Source organism: Mesitornis unicolor, unplaced genomic scaffold (assembly GCF_000695765.1).
Source record: "Mesitornis unicolor isolate BGI_N332 unplaced genomic scaffold, ASM69576v1 scaffold5088, whole genome shotgun sequence".
Taxonomy (NCBI): domain Eukaryota; kingdom Metazoa; phylum Chordata; class Aves; order Mesitornithiformes; family Mesitornithidae; genus Mesitornis; species Mesitornis unicolor.
In genome coordinates, this window is record NW_010201012.1 from 1 (window position 1) to 19122 (window position 19122).

At 44.1% G+C, this 19122-nt stretch overlaps 1 protein-coding gene across 1 annotated transcript in view; it reads right to left on the reverse strand.

Annotated features, from left to right (window-relative positions):
* Positions 1–2082: 2082 nt before the first annotated feature.
* LOC104544914 (E3 ubiquitin-protein ligase RFWD2) overlaps positions 2083–19122 on the reverse strand; it is a gene marked incomplete at both ends in the record, with an annotated part of 35879 nt that continues 18839 nt past the window's right edge. Inside the window, one exon of the mRNA XM_010189918.1 lies at positions 2083–2200. Within this exon, the coding sequence (XP_010188220.1) occupies positions 2083–2200 (118 nt within the window). The remainder of the gene's footprint in view (positions 2201–19122) is intronic.

The window sequence follows — 19122 nt, forward strand, 5'->3', positions numbered from 1 at the left end:
TAGCGAGTGTGACATTTATGGGATAGAATACGTTTTTGTTGGTCGTATGATCTGCCCTGGTCACCTGTCCCAGAGAGTCCCAGGCTTTCGCTTCCCCTTACATCTCTTACGCAGAGATGAACAAAAACCCCAATCCAACCAAAAGAAACTATAACCACAGGTACTGGCAAAAGACTGAAAAACAAAACCTTGAAAAAAGTAAACACTGGCATGTTATAACAACAGTCCTGGCACAAACCCCAAATAAAAAACTCACTAGTTGTTAGGAGGGAAAGGAGAACAAGCAGCAAAAAACCCCCAGGCCAAGGTGTTACACTGCTCTTCTGGTTTCATGCCCTCTCCAAAAAACCAGCATGGATGCACTGCTCTGTTAAATCTGTCTCTCTGTAAAATCAGCACTGCAATCAATGTGTTGTGCTAAATACCAGGCAGTTCTGAACACCCTTGAGGTCAAATCCTAACTCTACAAGGAAAAGTAAATCAATGCAATCTATAAAACAGCTTTAGCTAGAAATCTAGAGAATCTGAATATACATATAGTTTTTTTCTTAGAAGAAATCAGCGCTTGATTTCTGCGAATCACTACTGCTGCCTCATCTTCTCAATTTGCAAGAGACAGACAGGTACAATAATCTGCTCTTCCTGACGTTTCCTTCTGCTCCTGCAGAAAGGCACACGAACCCTCCAGTTAGTCCTCTCGCCCTGCTGTTGCCTGTCCAGGAGTGACAGCTCTATCGATATTCCTCCTGAGACCGTGGGATAGGCTTTCTCCGATGGTGGCTCAAGGAGGACAGGGCCAGTCTGTCCTGAAACACCCCATGGATGATGCTCCACCTGATCACAGCTGTAAAACATTCCCAGCCTCCTCCTGCTTCCATTAAATACTTTCTTCTTACCCAGACTTAGTTCAAAGCACTAAATGTAATTTGTTCTGTGTTCTAGGTATGAATTTGCACCCTTATAGCATTATATGTTAATGGAAATAAAGAGAGAAACCGATTAAATATAAACAGTACCAGAAGCCACCAGGGAATCCTCCATCACACAGCTGAGCTCCGAGCAACTCACTAGCAGCCTGAATAAAACTGAAAATGCTCTGCTTTGGCTCCAGGCTTCCAGAGCAAACTGTGTGAAAGCACGGGACAGAACGGAGCTGGATAACCGTCAGCTCAGTGCAAGGCAGCAGACTGACTTTGTGGGACTGGATCTACCCCGTGATCCATCCCTGCTGCCTTCAGGTGATCTTAGCACACATGTGTAACAAGGCTTCCCCTGCAGCACCCAAAGGTTGCTTGCATTTTGCCCATCACAGAAGAGGGGCTCACCTTTGGTTTACTGAAGGGGTTTTGCAGCCAGTCATGCAAATCTTTAACTATGTGGTCTGACAGACACATTCCCACACGACTGAAAACCTACCTAGAACTAAAGCAGCCACATCTGGCTTTGGGACAGACACATCTGGCTGCAGAACTGAGCAGAATCCGTAGAATATTGTTCTTCAGAGCCTCCATAGCAGACCTTAGGACCACAAAACAACTTCTCCTTGCCTACTTTCTACCTCAAGTATAACCCTAAAAAGGGCCTTCACAGAGCAGATTCATAAATTACCAGGGAACAAGATCAGTCAGTCCCACTCGAGTTGCTTTCAGGCTGTGGCTAAACCTCCTCTTTAGATGCAGCAGCACCATTTGATCACTTGTGTTGCTCATGAGCTGTGTTTCAGCACAGAGGACTATCCTCAGGGCTCAGCCACCAGCCTGTACAGCAGAGTTCTGGTCAGAAGCATCCTCAGTACACACAGCACTTTGTCAAGGGAGAGTCCACCTGCAGCTTTCCAAAGTTGGGGCTCGTGCTCAGGAGCCGCATCTAGCTGCCTCTGTATTTTTTTAGCTCCACAGAGTCAAGTGACACCAGAAATGTCTATTTTTGTCTTAGGAAAAAAGCAACAATCTGCTTCCTAAAAGCACAGCAGCTAGTCTGCACACCCCCCCGCCCACACAGGTGAGTTTGCACAGCGGCCCTGAAGAGCGCCGGGAAGCAAGAGCTACCAAGTTTTCAGCCCACGTAAAAGGCAATACTTACGCAGAGACGATTTCTTCCCCGCTCACAAATTTTGCATAGGAGACTGCTTTGCGATGCCCTTTGAACACCATGATTGGCTGCTTAGTGTTGCGGAGATCGTAGTAGTGAACACAGTGATCTGGAGACGAGAAAGAAGAGGGGCAAAATTTAATCAGATGGGAAGGGTTCACAGGACCTCTAACAGTCAGCTCACAGAAGTCCAGCCTGCAGCTTCCACACCTCACTCTAAGCCTCGTCTAAGATAAACAGTCTGCACTATGGCAAAGGAGTGTTTGAACAGGCTGCTTAAAACAGCCCCAAAATTCAGCCTGCAGAGGTCCAAGCAGCCTCTCATAGTCAGCGAGGGAAAACGTGTGCACGTACTTGTGTCTTGCTGCAAACCCCATCTGGCCCATGTGCGAAAGGACTTTTGCTTCTCCTGCCTGCCTTCTGCCCAGCTGCTTCCATTGCCATTTCTAATCCCCTGCATTCACTTCTCCTTCCTCAAGCTGCCCACTCTCAGAAAACTGTCGGAGAACTCAAGGCTAAAAACTCTGCCTGTTTGCTACTTAATCCCTACTTTCCATGATCCCATTTACGTTTCACATGCTTACCCTAAAAGGGTAACCTCCACACCTTTGCTCTGTGCTTTTCTCCTTTGACTTCATTACCAATCAAGAGAGAATCGGTGTTTCTGCCAGCAAGAGAGTAGACTAAATTCCAGTTTTTAAGATTTAATTCACAGATGTGTCACTGAGCCACAACAGAATTAGCAATACATTTTATTTTCTGCACAACTAAATGCCAATTCCCAAGAAAACAGAAAAACAGGAACAGAAAACCCCATGAGATCCAAGCCCTAAACACCCTCAGAGCACTTTCCAGCTCAACAAGGTTAATAGGCTTCTCCCTTCCCAACTTTCAGCCTTTAATGCTGACCTTCATTTAATTATCCCCTGCTATTCCAGAAACGCAGGGAAGGGAGGCCACACACACGCAAGGAAACCGAGCTGGATGCCTCTCTCACCAAGCAACTTGCAATACCCAGATGCCAGCTGAAAATCGCTCTGACCCTCCTCCCACTGAAACAACACCCCACCAATAGAAGTTTATCACAAAGATTACATAGAAGTGAATTTAAATGCCAATAGCCACGGTTATTTTTGTATTTGCACAGCATTTCAAAGCAGGGCTCTCAGCCATACAAACAACAGCCAGCTGTCTCAAAATCCCATGTGGTTTGAGAGATCACTGGATTTACATCGGCTAGGCTACAGCAACCGCCATCAGACCAGCAAGGGCAGCTTCTCCCCAGTATGAACGGGCTCGCAGGCAGTCCTGGCAGGACAGGGGGGCTGTGATAAACTCCTTCAGCAAAATGAGGCAAGCAGGCAAGTCGCCTTCCTCTAACTGCTCTCAACATCTTGCTCTCTGCATAGGATGAGATCAGAGACTTCCCAGGTAAGAGGTTTCCAGCTCTCTCCCTCCTCATGGTGTCAAAACAGATGCTCCAAGCGGACACACCAAGCTCTCCCCACCACTTACACTGAACTGTCGAATTACCCTGCTGTGTTGAAAGCCAGCAGCTATTACACCTTAGTGCTTGCACTGAAATGCTGGGAAGTGCTGTACTTCCAATCACTCTTTCAAATGCTCCTGCTTCCTCTACCTCTGAAATATTAACCCTCCGAACCACCAATACCATCAACCAAAATCCCAGCATGTTCCTACCATTTGGGCATTTTAATTGGCTTTAAACAAGATGTTGCAAAAGGCTGATTCAATAAAGGGGTTAATTTTCAAAGAGACTTTGAATCAAGCCTCAACACTCCTTTAACAAGATTTGGGCATCCTGGTACCTTCCACCTTTCCAAAAGCTTGACCCAAACCTCCACATTTTCTCATCTGGTCGGTGTACCTGCTTTGGGAGCTATGAAACAGTTAACTGGCAATTATTATTTTAATGAGCAGAATGATTCTAGCAGGGCTTTCTATTAGGAGCTAGTTAGTGGCTAAGCCTTTCAAGCTCATTTTTGCTCACAGTTTCAACGTCCTCTCCAGCTGGCCCATCATTAGGATACCTTTTGAGCACCAGATTTTATCCTTCAGAGGGTGGCAGGGAAAGGAGTACCTGTGTGTGAGCAGCTGGGGCGATGCAGAGAGGAAAGAGCTACGGCAGGAAAGACAAGTCCATTTGCAGAGCACGGACACGAAGTTGCATTCACCTTCTAAATATCACAACAAGCAGCTCAAAGCCTACTGGCATCTGGTCCCAGCACTGCGTGTGCCTCCCGGCATCGGCAGGGCAATCAATCACTGTCTGCTCTGATCACAGTGAGTCCAAGGGAACGGGCAAGGCCAGTGGGTTCTAAAATTAGCCACTTAATTATTAATTGATTATTTCAGCAGCCAAAGTGTTGGTGCCCAATTGAGGGTTGGTTTTTTTTTTTAAATTCAATTGAAGCAGCTATTTTTAAGTAGATATATGAAGATGAATGCTCCCTGCATTCATTAAAATCAGAACAGGTGGTCATGTTTTACAATTAAAGAGATACTCTCTCTTGTAGGCCATATGGACTTTCTGAAAACATGATAAAAATGCCATCTGCTGAGGAACCAGAGAGCCCAAAAATGAAGCTAAATGAGAAAAATACAACTCCCAGGTACCCCGGCAGCAGCCTCGCCTGGTGGAGTTTGATGAGCTGAAATTGTCCGTGCTGGGCAGCATCCCAGGCACACCAGCAGGTCCGAGGCGAGGTGGCAGGGTGCTCTGGAAAGCTCAGAAAATGAATTAGTCCTACATGGCAGCTGAAGGTAAGGAAAACAGAGTCGGCATTAAAGGGAATCAAACTCTTCCTGAGCTCCGCAAGAGCCTGTAAGCTCATCCAGCATCCCACCACTGGCTCCTGCCCTCAGCATCCCTAGGAGGTCATGGAGTGTACTCCTCCACTAACCAGCAATGCACACGGGTATTTTCTTCTTGTTTTGCTCCTCAAACGTGAATGTTAAAGTCATCAGTTGGCAATTTTTTTTGCAATTTTCCACCCTGATCGGGAAAACTCACTTAAAACTATTTCAACTTGGAAATGACATTTCCACACTTAAAAGCCTCATGTCTAACCCCTGGGCAGCAACAGCTTGCTGCTTTACTACTTCTTCTGTGTTCAGGCTTAACTGAAATACACATGAGATAATGGGAAAGAACACGTGTATATATACCATAACAAATTAAACACTCTGAAGCAATTCTCATCTAGTTCAATGTCAGCGCAGAAGCTGAGCATGACAGAGTTCAGCTGCTGCACCTTCCGAATTCAAATGTTTGCTGGCAGGCAGCACTTTATACATACACAGTATTTTTTTAAGTGCTCTCAGAAGGCAAGAAGGACAGCCGAGCTCTGCCACTGCTGCTGAGAGGTCTCCGACCACAACCCCGAGAGTTTTTAAATAGCGCTTTTCCAGAATGCTCAAGAAGTGCTTACTTTCCTTAAGACGTCACCGCTTTCACCTTTGAGCCACCTAGTGACAATTACCAAGAACTCAGACTTTTCCAAACTTCCGAAAGATCTCACCACCTCTTCAGTAAATATAACCTGTGTCAGCAGAGGATGGCATCCCTTGTTGCTTGGCAGCTCATAAATTCACAAGACTCCAGCTGGCAGGAGCGGGGCGGAAGGGAAGGTGAAGTGGTCAGCACCTTCTCAGTCTTGGGTCTTTGGACTCAGCTTGGTTGCAGGGGTAGGGACACAGCAAACAAGTTGATGATGCGGTTACAAAAACCTTTGGGAATCAGGTTAAAAACTTTGTAATAAAATAGAGCTAAAAGAGAGCTGGGAATTGCTAATGGAGGCAGTAGCATCTTAAGTTATTTCAGAACTGTTCAGAAAGATGGAATTGCTCTTAGATTTTCAGTTGTTTAAACAAAACGCCTGTTGTTGTCTAAAGTTATTTTCCTTACATTTAGATTTGTTAATAAAATTCACAAAAAAGCCATTGCTAGCAGGCTTTCGGCTCACATCACCTCTTGCAAAGCTCTAAAAACGTACCAAGGAGCAACAACTCCAGAAAGAGCCGGCAAAGGTTAGGAAAGAGCGTCACACAGCAGCAGTTCGTGTTTCACTGAGTACCCGTGCATCCAGGGTAGCAATGCTTGCAGCACAGAAAGCAGAGTGATTCAACTCCCCAGGTACTCAGCAATCCTCATACACTTCACCCACCTTCACTGGGAATATTAACTAGTCTACGGCATGAGCTAACTCAGAGCTAACTCTCAGAGCCTCCCAAGGCTTCTTTTGCCCAGGAAACACTTGCTCGAAGGGACAATAGCCAAGGACAGCACAACAAGAATTTACCTGCAATGCAACAGTTTTATATTCAATGGATGTAACAACCAGTGAGCCCCAGGAGCTGCATACAAAGGTTCTGTCTCTCTCCTCTGGAAGACTGAATTACTGGAGAATCAATGACCATTTTTCTTATTTCAATCATTTAGAAATGCATATTTCTCAACTGTTCGATATTTAGATTATTGATCTATTAAAAAAAAAGTAATTTACATTGCTCTCAGATTTTTCAGTGCTTATAGACTTGAGAATAAGCGGTGCTCACTGCCACACATCAGATGAATGTTACAGTTAAGATGCCCATATTCAAAAACAAAGCTGCAGGGTGGGGAGCCAGATGTTAATTAAGTGATCTGTTACAAGTCCTCTGTTCTCAAAGCATAGTTTGAGGTTTTGTTGTAGCCGTTTCTGGTTTTGTTTCGTTTTTAAATAAATAAATAAAAGATCTTCAATACCAAACTTAGATGTCAAATTAATTTCATCTATTAATGCTACTGGAGTCCTGCACGCCTCATGCTACAGCTGTTCTACTGAAAACGAAGCCCAGAGTAAAGCGTAAGCTTTATATGGGTTTCTCCTGTGCTTCTGTGATGAGTTTGAGTCCATTTCTACCTTTACTGGTTAAAAAAATTATTTCAGAGATCCTTGAGGAAGCCCACATTGCTTAATACACATTGAAGAGTTTAGCTGAAATCCAATGATTCCTACTTAAACATCTACCTATAGAAATTGATCTTTCCTTCACTTGTTTCTTCCGTGTAAACCAAGTGTAAGCAAAATCACTCAGCATACAGAGTGGACAGAACGAAGCTTTCAAAGCTACTCAGGACTGTATCTAGGCAACTTGTTTAGCTGGAAAATACAATCATATCCTTATGCCTTCAAGTGCCCAGAGCATAGTGGTCCTAAACCAAAGTTTGTGTTTCCAGTGTCTCTGGGTGAAACAGAAGGGTACTCGTTACCATCCCCCTAAGTGACGCTCCATGAAGACGGCAGCAGGCCACCTTAATGAATTTTTGTTGAACAGAAAACAAACAAGCAGTAGAAGAACAGGACTTGAACACCACGATGGGTTAACCAAACGTTTCCTTCAGACACGCTCAGTGGTTTCTCGCTGTAGAAAGCAAGCTTGCATCCTCCGAGGTAAAGCCTTTGGCTACACTATAAATGGAAACAAAACCAGGAGGCTCACATGCAACTGCAGCTTTCACTGTTAAAAACTTTTCTCCTTCTGTTCGTGAGGGGAAAGAGGAAAGAGATAAAAAGGGACAACATCCCGATTTAAAAATAAACTCAAATCAACAGTAGTACACTCTACCACAGTGTACTATATTGCAGCACACTGAAGATGACTTGGCACCTTAGATGCCTTAGTCCTTACTGAAACCTGAACGAGGGCCAGGTGAAAGAGTGCTGCTCTTTCTCAAAAACCTGAGAAAAGACGGCCAGCTGCTGTCAGAACCCAAACCTTGAAGACAAAACACTTTAAGAGTGAATTCCTTTAATTCGAGAAGAGACCCACAAAAGCCTCAGCACTCTCTTGACCCTGAGTCCACCTAACAAGCTGCACACTTACTCTGAGACTGACTAAAAAGCTATTCATAAGGAAGTGGAACCTCTCCAGTGGATCTTCTACGTAGCCTCCCCACAAAGGCTGCAATATCAAAGACCAGTCAAAAGACAACTCAGGATTTAAATATGAGGACCCAGACAAACTTAAACCTACACTGAGTACAGCTTGACATCCACTTTTGTTCAATAACGCAGGTTGGAAGGGACCTCTGGGATCCAGCCACTCCGACTCCCTACTCAAAGGAGGGACAACAGCAAACTTGGATTCAACTTCCATGTTAAGTAATTGTGTTCAAGGGTCCTACTCACTGAAGATCCGAGTATTTCCAAAGACAGAGGTTCTGCAAACTCTTCCCTCGCCTAACTGCCTTGAAAAGTACGTTTGTGTCAAAGGATTGGGGAGAATTTTTTTTTTAATCCAAACTTGCTTAAGTTATTTGCTGTTGGCATAAGGAAGGAAAGACATTAGCCCATCTCTCAAGCTTGCTGCACAAGTTTCTGGCTTCTCAGGTCTTTCAGGTTCTCTACTGACTCCACATGATGGGGGTGGCACGAGGCACTGCCACACAACCTTAGTTCCCCTTTATTTTCTTTTTTACTATAAGGAAAAGAAAATAAGTGGAGAACTGCTGAACTTTAACTGTTGCCAAGCCTGCACTGCGAAACCACAGCACTTAAGAGATCTTCATGGGACTGAGTTGGCCTTGTTCAAAGTTTAGGGTAGAGATTGAATCTCACCTATGGCAGAGGCAGACTGGAGTTTGAACATCCAGGCCTTGCTCTGGAGAGAAGACCAGGTACATAGGATAGTTCAACACTCCATCTTTGGGAGTAATTCAACTCAAACGAGACGGGTGAACCTTCATGCAGGGACCACAGAAAAAACCCAACTATTTTTAATAACAAGTCTCTTCCAGGGCAGAAGATGGTTTATGGAGAGAAGGAAAAAACAAAAAGGCCTTTATTATAACAACAGAAATGCAGGGTGGCATTTGGGCATTCGACAAAGAACGGTGAGGAAGCCTTCCAGCCAACACCACACTGTGAAGAGATTTATTTCACTTGACAGAGTAGTACCAGGATGGGATATGGTCAGCACAGACTTGGGCCTATCACAAGCCATTTCAGGGAGAGAAGCCAGCGTGATAGTTTCCACCATATAAAGGAAATAGATGCTCTGGGAAAGAAAAAACTCAACTATTTTTAATCACAAGTCTCTTCCAGGGCAGAAGATGGTGTATGGAGAGAAGTAAAAAAAAGAAAGGCCTTTATTATAACAGAAATGCAGGGTGGCATTTGGGCATTCGACAAAGAACGGTGAGGAAGCCTTCCAGCCAACACCACACTGTGAAGAGATTTATTTCACTTGACAGAGTAGTACCAGGATGGGATATGGTCAGCACAGACTTGGGCCTATCACAAGCCATTTCAGGGAGAGAAGCCAGCGTGATAGTTTCCACCATATAAAGGAAATAGATGCTCTGGGAAAAGAAAAGGTGACAACACATTAGGGACAGAAAACAAAGTGGACCTGAATTGAAGCGAACAAAGCCCTACACCAAAAATTAAGACAAGAATTCTCTGAAGAAGAAATCAGATCTCTACAGCAGTGAGCTGACATCAGTACTCTCTTTACAAACTATTTCCCTTACTGTAAGGAAGGGGATTAATAATGGGCTTGATACAGCCTGAAGCAAAGAACCTTTGACAGACAAAACTATCTGGAGCACTTTGCTGAAGAACGCAGCGTGCTGTTTTCCACTTGCAGCATGATAAATCACACGAGGAGGAGAGCAGAAATAAATCCATTTCACCCCAACATCTCCCTGAAGAATGCTGCAGCACAGGCAGAGCTAACAGGTATTTTTTTAGTTGTTCCTGTCTATACCTTCCTTTAAAAAAAACCGAACCAAAACCACAGAAAAACCAAACCAAACCCCACTCAATAAAAAAGGATAATTGTGTCCCAATAGCCATCATTGCAAGCACATTAAAATGTTTGCTGGATATGGCTTTGCATTCACAATTCTCTGTTCCAGCAGAAATTGCAAGTGCTTTATTTCTAGAGGTAAGACAAAATTAGCTATCTGATGCATTTGCTTTTTCCTCCTCTTTTTACCTGGAGTTCCCTTTGCAGTAAAGGAAGAGTTTTTCTCCGAATAATCGTTTTCTGTTGCCCTGGGCGGATCGCAGCAATCTCCTCCAGAAGCAACACTCCGGCCCACAGCAGCAAAGTGGAACAATGCCCTTCTTGTGTCTGTCATGTGCGTCCCCAGGGCGGTTTGGGATGCAGTGCTTCATTCACGTTTGCTATCAGAGCTCTGTCCAGACGAGCGGTCTCAAACACCACTGCAGCAGGCTCCCAGGATGCTCCCGCGCACACCGTCTTCCTAAGTGTCAAGAACTCAACGGCCACCCAAAGAGGGACTGAGCTTTGGAAATGCATTCAATAGATATTTTCCCTGGAGGTCAAACCCTCCTCCACGTGCTGTTCCCTTCAAGCACGCTCTGAAGACAAGATTAAGCAAGGTCTGTACAATTTATTTTGCTGGTGGCAAAATCTGGAAAGAAACCCTCAAAATACCTTTTGAGTGAGGAAGCTACAGATGTTAGCAAGGAGACGAAAAGGAATTTTCTAAAGCAGAGGAAGGCACATCGGTATTTAGGGATGACAAACGATCTCATTTCCCCACGCTGCAATACAGATGGAGCACTGCCCCCAGAAATCGCATCTAGGGAATCTAACACAAATCTAGCCTCTAAAAATAGTACTTAGGGAATCTTACACAAATCTAGCCTCCAAAAATCATATGTAGGGAATCCAACACAAATCCAGCCCAGGTTTTCACTTAAATGAAGGAAGAGCACAGCTTTGAGAAGAAGGAAAATGCCTATCAGTGTTCTGCTCAGCAGACTGGATGACAACAGCCCGCTCCACGAAAACCAAGCTGAACCAGCTGAGGTTAGATTAAATAGGTCTGGTAGCTTCAGTTTAATCTCTGGCAAAGCCAAAAGCACAATAAGCACCTTCTAGCTTTACTTCTACCAAGGACAGGCTCAGGGATGCAACAGCAGTGGGTTTCAGGTTAGCACTTGAAATATTTTGAAGAGCTCTGCAGGGAATACCATACACTGCTTCAGCCAGCGATTTTCATCTCTTACTAACACCAAACAGACTGGTTTTTTTTTTAATGTATAGCAACACTAGCATTTCACTAAAGATCTACATCTCCCTCTGCTGAACAGATGAAGGGAACAGCAGCCTTGATGGGAACCGCCAACTGGGTTTTTAACCTTCGTATCCGACAGATTCCCCGTGGCTTGAAGTTACAGATGACATTTGCTGGGTTACGGATAATGGCCTTTACACACTGGGGACATTTTTTACTGACTTGTCTAAAGCTTTTGACACAGCAGCCCATAAAACCTCCACCCTAAATAACCCGTCTCATATTAAGGAGAGAAGCAGGAGACATAAAACATTGGAGATCTTAATCAGTTGAGAGAAGGGCTCTGGTGGGAGGGGGAAGCAAAACAGATTTCTCTACAACTCCTTTGAAACTGTGACCTTTACGGTTTTAAAGAGCCACAGAGACTTCTCACAGGAATATGGGATAGCAGGTTTGTGTGCAATTCACAGATTGCCTTCTATCAGACTGTTGGGAGAAACAAAATATTCCGTGCACATAAGGAAGATTTACTAACGTTACAAAAGCGATGAAGACAATAGCAGTAACGACCTGCAGTTTTTGGAAGAATTCATTCTTTCTGTTTGAAGGAAAAGAACCCATTATGTACTGTTCAGACTTGTAATCCAACTGTTCTCCTTGACTGTGTAACATCAACTCTATATGCACCAGTGCATGTAGGCCAATGTCCAACATTAGTTTTAAGACACCTAGAACATAAGAACAGTCCTTTTTACTGTAAAAGGTGCTTCAACCCATGGTGTCTGAACAGACTGCATCTCTGAAGAGCTGAAAGGTCTCACATGAACACCAGCACTCTTATTTGTACAATGACTGTTGGATACATAGCCAAAAGCACGTCACTTGCCGAACCGATCTCTCCTGACTCACACTCACTGCACGCAGCATTTGTTCTTACTGCAAGCCCGTGTCAGCTCTGGTTCTTAAAAGGCTCACAGTTGTGCAAGTCATGGAGCTGTGATGGAAGGAAAGAGGAGCACAGTCAGGCTCCTGGTGACCACAGACTCCAAGAGGTCAAGGTCACGTAGGTAAGGTCTTAAGACATTAAGAAAGGCAGCTATATCTAAAAAAAGACCATTCTCCCTAAGATTTTAGGAGTACATCTACAAAGAAACAGCTTTAGGGTTTGTCTTATCAGCAGGCATCACAGGAAAAGAACCAAACAGGCTTCAGAGCAGTCAAGTTCGCTCTGGGGAAAGTGCAGGCTGCTGCCATATGCATTACAATACACAGCTGAGGAGCAGAGTTCGCTAAATTATCAGTCAGACCTGATTTTGGTCCAGAATTACATTTTGCTTCACCAGCCTGAGGAGATATAAGCATTCTTTTACTAGGTTTTAGACGTGGTGATCCGATTCATCATCTAAACTGTCTTCAGAGCAAACTCCACTGGAAGAGATGAGTGATACGAAATACAGCGTCACAACTGCTAATATTCAAGATTAGTAAAAGAATGCTTAAACCAAGCCCCCAGAAGTACGGTGGGACCATGCAGGCCAGGAAACAAGCATGGGAAAACACACAATGATACACAAGTATGCAATGTACAAAAGAGGTAATGAAGCAAGCGATGTGAAGGGGAACGAGATGTGCACACACATCTACAGTCTCTTTTGTTACCTTCTTGACACTCAAATGGCTAAGAGGGCATCTTCGGACGAATTCCTCTTGACCCAGCCCAAGTGCTCAAAAAATCCCCTTTTAAGAACACCTGCAATGCTTGGATGCTCAGATACTATTGAACCAAGCCTCTGAGATGAGCGCCCACCCTGCACTTGCATGTTGTCAGATTGCCTAGGAAGAATCTGTAATCTTCATCAGTTTGTACAGAAAAAGTAGTGTATGTTACAGGAGTTTAAATGTGCACAGTACCCGAATAAAAGGCTGGAAGGGTTAATCCATGCAGCAGTTTGAACAGGAGATAAACACAGGAAGCCATTAGAGATGATGTCATTCCAGTGAGCAATTCCTCTAAGGGAGCTACCAGAAAAACTGCAGCTTTGGAAACTGCCGAGGTTGGAAAGGATTAAACCCTAAGGGATACAGCAAGAGCAATTTGGCATTCTGAGGAAAAGGTGAATCCTGGAGTTGCCTATTCTGTTCCTGAATTTCAAGGCTCATTTCAATTTTAATTTGAATTCTGTAACACTGACTAAATGACTTCTACACCAGTTGGAAGACAAAGCGTTCGGGAAAAGAATATTTAAGCAAACAATTAGCACACTCATTTCTGCTAATGACAGATTTATCCTTTTCTCCAGAGAATCAAATGGAGCTTTTCAAGTTCGTTTGTTTCATTCACTTGTTACTGAATTGTGATGACCTCTGGGATAAAGTTTCCAGACTCCCAGGAGGTCTTTGTATTGTTGCTCACTTCTCACTGCAAATGCTTTATCCAACACAAGTCAGAGACTACTTTATCCACGCAAGTAAAAGAGTTACACAAGCTTTCAAGCTCTGAAGCTTTTGTGAAATTTGCATGCACAACGTGTGCTGCACACCTACGAGTGGTTCCACATCCCTTCGTGATTTCCTAGGGAGCAGCTGCAGCCAGGCAGGACACCAGAGTCTGCAGTGCCCAGCTGATCTGGTAACATCTCCGATGTGCAGGTACAGGCAAGTCAGCTTAACTGCAAACATTATAGGCTTAAATAACATGGCATAGCTGCAGCTCTGCTGCTTGTCAGTCCTGAGCAGAAGCAGAACGTGATCTACCTACCAGCGTCAGAAAGACTCTTCACCAGGACAGCAGCAGGTTACGTTCAGTTACAACCCAGCATCCAAGAAGAGCGATAACTTTTCAGTCAAACCTTCAAGATGCTTTTCTAACCTAAACAATCCCACTAGTCTCAGTGCTCCCCCCACCATAAGCACTGTCAGGACAGAAATACGATCACTGGCCAGAAGTACAGATTTCTCCAAACCACCCTCAATGGATTGAGGTGCTGTACAATGCTCTCAAAGGCTACAACAAATGAAACCTTTGCAATTAATTGTGGAATAAGTTTAAATTATAAGGTAACAAGTGTGTGCTTCCAAAACAGAGATCATGGACCAAATGAGGATTATTGAATACCTACAAAAAAGGACAAGACGCTTTGCGGGTGAAGTCAACCACAAGCCCTGGACTGCTGCCCGCCATCCTGATTTCATAAAGGCTGAATTTTGAGCACTGCTGTGAACGTTTCCAGAGGATTGAAAGAAATGCTTAACCTTTGTCTGTGCCTTTGAATACTGCGCTCAATTCATACGCCAAAGGTAATCTTGTAGCTTAAGCCCAAAGAAGCTGCCAAACTCCACCCTAAACATGTCATATATTCACACAAATAGATTCCTTCTGAGTCTCTGCAGGTTTTCAACAGAGCTGAGTACTTACCCCTGAGAATCTATTAAGGTAAGACCTTGCTTTCAGCTGAAAAACATTAATTCTCTTCCAAAAAGGTACACTGCCTTCTTGGCCATTAATATCACATAATCCTTCCGAGTTGAGTGACAAGGCAGGCAAGTCACCCCGATCCAAGGCAGCATGAAAGGCGAGCTCTACACAGAGCCCTGGGAAAGAGAAATCTCTGCTCCAGTCACCGCAGAAGAGAAGTCAGTATTTCACTGGACGAGGATGGTCTCCAAAGCCGTCCTGCTTGGGCACCACGTACATCAGCAAAACTGAATGACGCTGATAAAGAAGCCACACGTGACCTTGAACTGCAAGTGCATCAGGACGATGCAGAGACCTTAAAGGGTGGGTAAATATTCGTCAATGAAAAACAACAGGAATCCTTCAGCATGTTAGATGCTGTGGATCAGCTCCTTAGTTTTGTGGCCATTGAACAACGAAAGGTGGCAGCTTTTAAAGCCATGGTACAATGCCATTCTGTAACGCTGCAGATGGTGCACAGGGAAGATCTTTACAAACCATGTAAAACCTGCTGGGTAAGGGCAAAACCACCTCTGAAAGAAAAGCACTTTCTAGGGAAGCGCTCTTGGTCAGCGTCACCGCGTAAGCGGGGTAGGGAATGAAGTAGGAGACAGAGCAGGAAGAAAGGGGAGAAACCTCCTGTTCAGTGAGGATTTACCTCACCTATCTCAATTTGGGCTGCCAAAAGCCTGTCTGGGGCCTACACTGGTGCTGTATGATCAGGGCATGAACTGATCCAGTTCAAGAGATGGAAAAGAAAGACTGGGATTGTTCAGGAGGGAGCACGCTATCCCCAGTGCAGGTAGTCTCAAACTCCGAGGCAGTAAGTAGTAAAACCAACATAAATCAGCACTGCCCCGTTTTCCCTGCTCTTGTCACTTCACCTGAACCCACATCAAGAGTTTGTGACAGTGCAGTGCAGCAGATTGGAGACCTGATCATGGTTAAAACTAACCCAGCAAAACCTTCACCTCTGATCACGTTGTAGCTGTTCTGTTGCTTTCCTTTGTTCACTGCTTTCGCTTATTTGCAGAGCTCCTGGAGAGCAGGAGGACTCTTGTCCTGCATCTCCGCAGCCCTGAGGAACCCCTCATCTTGCAGGCGAACCCGCTAGATTTGTGGGTGCTACAGGGAAAAGTCATAGCATGTGAGAAGATGATGCGTCTAGTATAAGAACTCGGGAACCTGAAGTTTTGATGACATGATCTCTGCATAATATATGGGAAAGAAAAGGTCAGTGGTAGCTACTGACACTATTACAGCATGTGGGGAATAAAGCATCGCTACCAGCAGTAGCTCTGCTCGGCTCACTGGAGTTAGCAGACAGTCTGATCTGAGCCTGACAGCACAACTTGGACATCCAAGCTGCAAACTGCATGCATTTCCAGCTTTTCTTTTTCAAAGTAGGGAAATGGTACTGCTAGAAAATATATGGGTTAAGGGCATCAGTGCCACTGCTGAGGCAGAACAATAATAGCTTCAGTCATGATTTATATAGCTAATTTCAGGATAAAGCCCTATCTGTTTTTAAAAAGAGGAAAAGACCACAAAATTACTTGATTTTGTATTTGGTGGTGATTACAGTTTATACTGCCCAATGTTTCAACTCAGTAAGCATGCAAATAGAATATTTTATTAAAGCAAGAGACAAAAGGGATCTTTTCTTCTTTATGTGCCCTCTCCCCTGAAGCAGATTTTATCAGGCTGCAGCCAGACGCACCGGCTTACCTCCCACCTGAAGTGCCTGTGATTTTAAGAGAATTATTTCCCAAACCAAACACCCATTTCTCTCTTGTACAGGCTTTATTTCCAGTTTATCGCTCATTTGTTCAGTTTTAAGCTACCAAAATGATCTTCTGGTCATCTAAAAGCTTTCAGAGTGAAGAGCCCAGAAAAGAAACATATATATCATCCATATTAGATGGTAATCCTGGGATTTGCTTCTGTAGTGGCAACTGAAGCATGGTTTTCTATGACATCTGTCAGAAGCCAACCCAGCAGTCCATACTGAAGGAGAGTTCTCCATCTGGAGACACACAGTCCAACAGTATTTTTGACCATCGCTACATCTAAATAACAATATTGCAGCAACTCCTTCCATTATCACTACTCGTGTTTACCAAGGGGTATAATGAAACACAGAGGGTTTGACCAAGAAACCCACATAAATCCCCATTCCAACCTCCATCACGTCCTTTTCAAGAGGCATCATTCAAGGCAGTCACTTTATGTTCTCCTTCCGCTCACCCTCAGCACAGGACACACAGAAGTGACCCCTACCCCAAAGAGCTCCTGGTTTGAGGACCCGAGGTCCTCAGCAGACAGAGGCACACAGGGCATGGAAGGGCAGCGAGACCACTTTTCAACAAGCTGCTGCATCAGCTCACTCCATTCACACCACACGTGTTGATAACTGCCACAGGACTTAAGCATCATCCTTCCTATTTGTTGGTAAATGGGCATTCTTCTGAAAACAGAGAAACAGCACAGAGGTACCTCTCTCAACATTTTTACCCATGCACATCACTGGCAAAGGTGAATCAACAGTCAAGATTTTACTAACAGATGAGAAGGGATACATAAACTGGAGACAGGGTAGAAAGGACCGTAAAACAGTCACCCTCTTTCTGTGGAGAAGGCAACCAGCACAGAGTCAAAGCAATGCTGATCTAGTTGAAGCATCTTATGATGAAAACCCACTTCAGAGAGGCATTCTGAAGAGGTGGATGCAAGTGGGCAAGTTGCATTTGTCAAGGGCAGAGGAAAACGTTTCATTAAGTGAGAGGTGTAAGAACAAGACCTCATGAAAAGAGGTTTCGGCTGTGTGGATGGTTAAAACAAACCTTCCAGAGAAAATAGAAACAGGAGATGAAAACTGGGGAAAAAAAAGCATATCACCTTTCAAAATACTAACACTGAAAAAATTCAAAAAACTTGCCGTCCAAACTGCATTGCTAAAGCAAGGTACACCAGCTTGCAAGCTACTCTGCACAGAGAAAGGGAGCAATCTCAGCCACGCATTTTTAGTAATGTAGTTACAGTATATGAAATAAATTTACTTCCCCCTTTTATCTCTCAAACATTAAGTACCAATACTTTTCCCACATACAACCATTTCATCAACTGCCCATCTCATGAAGTCTGAAGCTGTAAGAGAGTCCAGCGTAGGGCTACAAAGATGATGGAGGGAGTGGAGCATCTCCCTTCTGAGGAGCGGCTGAGGGAGCTGGGGCTCTTTAGTTTGCAGAAGAGGAGACTGAGGGGAGACCTCATTCATGTTTATAAATATTTAAAGGGTGAGTGTCACGAGGATGGAGCCAGGCTCTTCTCGGTGACAAACAATGATAGGACAAGGGGTAATGGGCACAAACTGGAACACAGGAGGTTCCACTCAAATTGGAGAAGAAACTTCTTCTCAGTGAGGGTGACAGAGCCCTGGCCCAGGCTGCCCAGAGAGGTTGTGGAGTCTCCTTCTCTGCAGACATTCAAAACCCGCCTGGACGCCTTCCTGTGTAACCTCATCTGGGTGTTCCTGCTCCGGCAGGGGGATTGGACTGGATGAGCTTTTGAGGTCCCTTCCAATCCCTAACCTTCTGTGATTCTGTGATTCTGTGTATACGCACACAGATATACACACGCGTGTGCACTCACACATATAGCATTCACTTCATCAACAAGTAACACAGATTACGTACAGCAGCACTTCTGTCTAAATACTGTACAAAACAGTGTTGGGTATGCAGTGCCAGAAAATCTCAGCTCTTTAACCACTGAATAAGTAACTGAAAAAGTAATTAAAACATTACTTTTCAAAACTAAAAGAATCCCCTGAGTACAGGCATAAGCCAAGGCAGAGATAGGGCAGCTTTCTAAAGTCACCCACTACTTTAGTCACCGAGTCAAATGTACCCAATCCATCTTTGTTTTTTTTTTAATACTACCTGAAGAAACCAACCTGGACTCTGTCTTTATTGATTTTATCGCCCACATGACAGATCATGCTATTTACAAGTTAGACTGTTTTTTCCATAGATTAAATGAAATTAGTAAACACAACCAGCCAAAACTGACGTAGGAAAGAAACCTTTGTCTCCATCATAACATATGAAACAGGGCTGTTTGACTACATGGAGTATGACAGTAGACCCCAACTAATTTCTTTGCTCTGAATTTTTTTTAAGAGTTCAGAAATAATATCCTTTAAGACCCTAATGTTTATTTTAATTTCATATGCCATTTTTTCCACACGTATTTATGGCTGAAAGATCAATTAGAATTCCTTCGTGGGAGGTCATTCCCATCAGTTCAATTGCTCCAGCAATTGCAGTTAAATATCCATTTCAATTTTTATTTAAAGACCCAATTACCAAGCATAAAGTGGATGTAAACACTTAATTTTTTTTGTCCCTCCTATGTCATCTTCTCCAGTACAACGACTATCGTACCCCTCAGCATTCTCTGCATCGTGGAGTCATTAGAAACCTTCGTATGACAGCAAGTGCTCACTAAGGCTTCTTTCCTG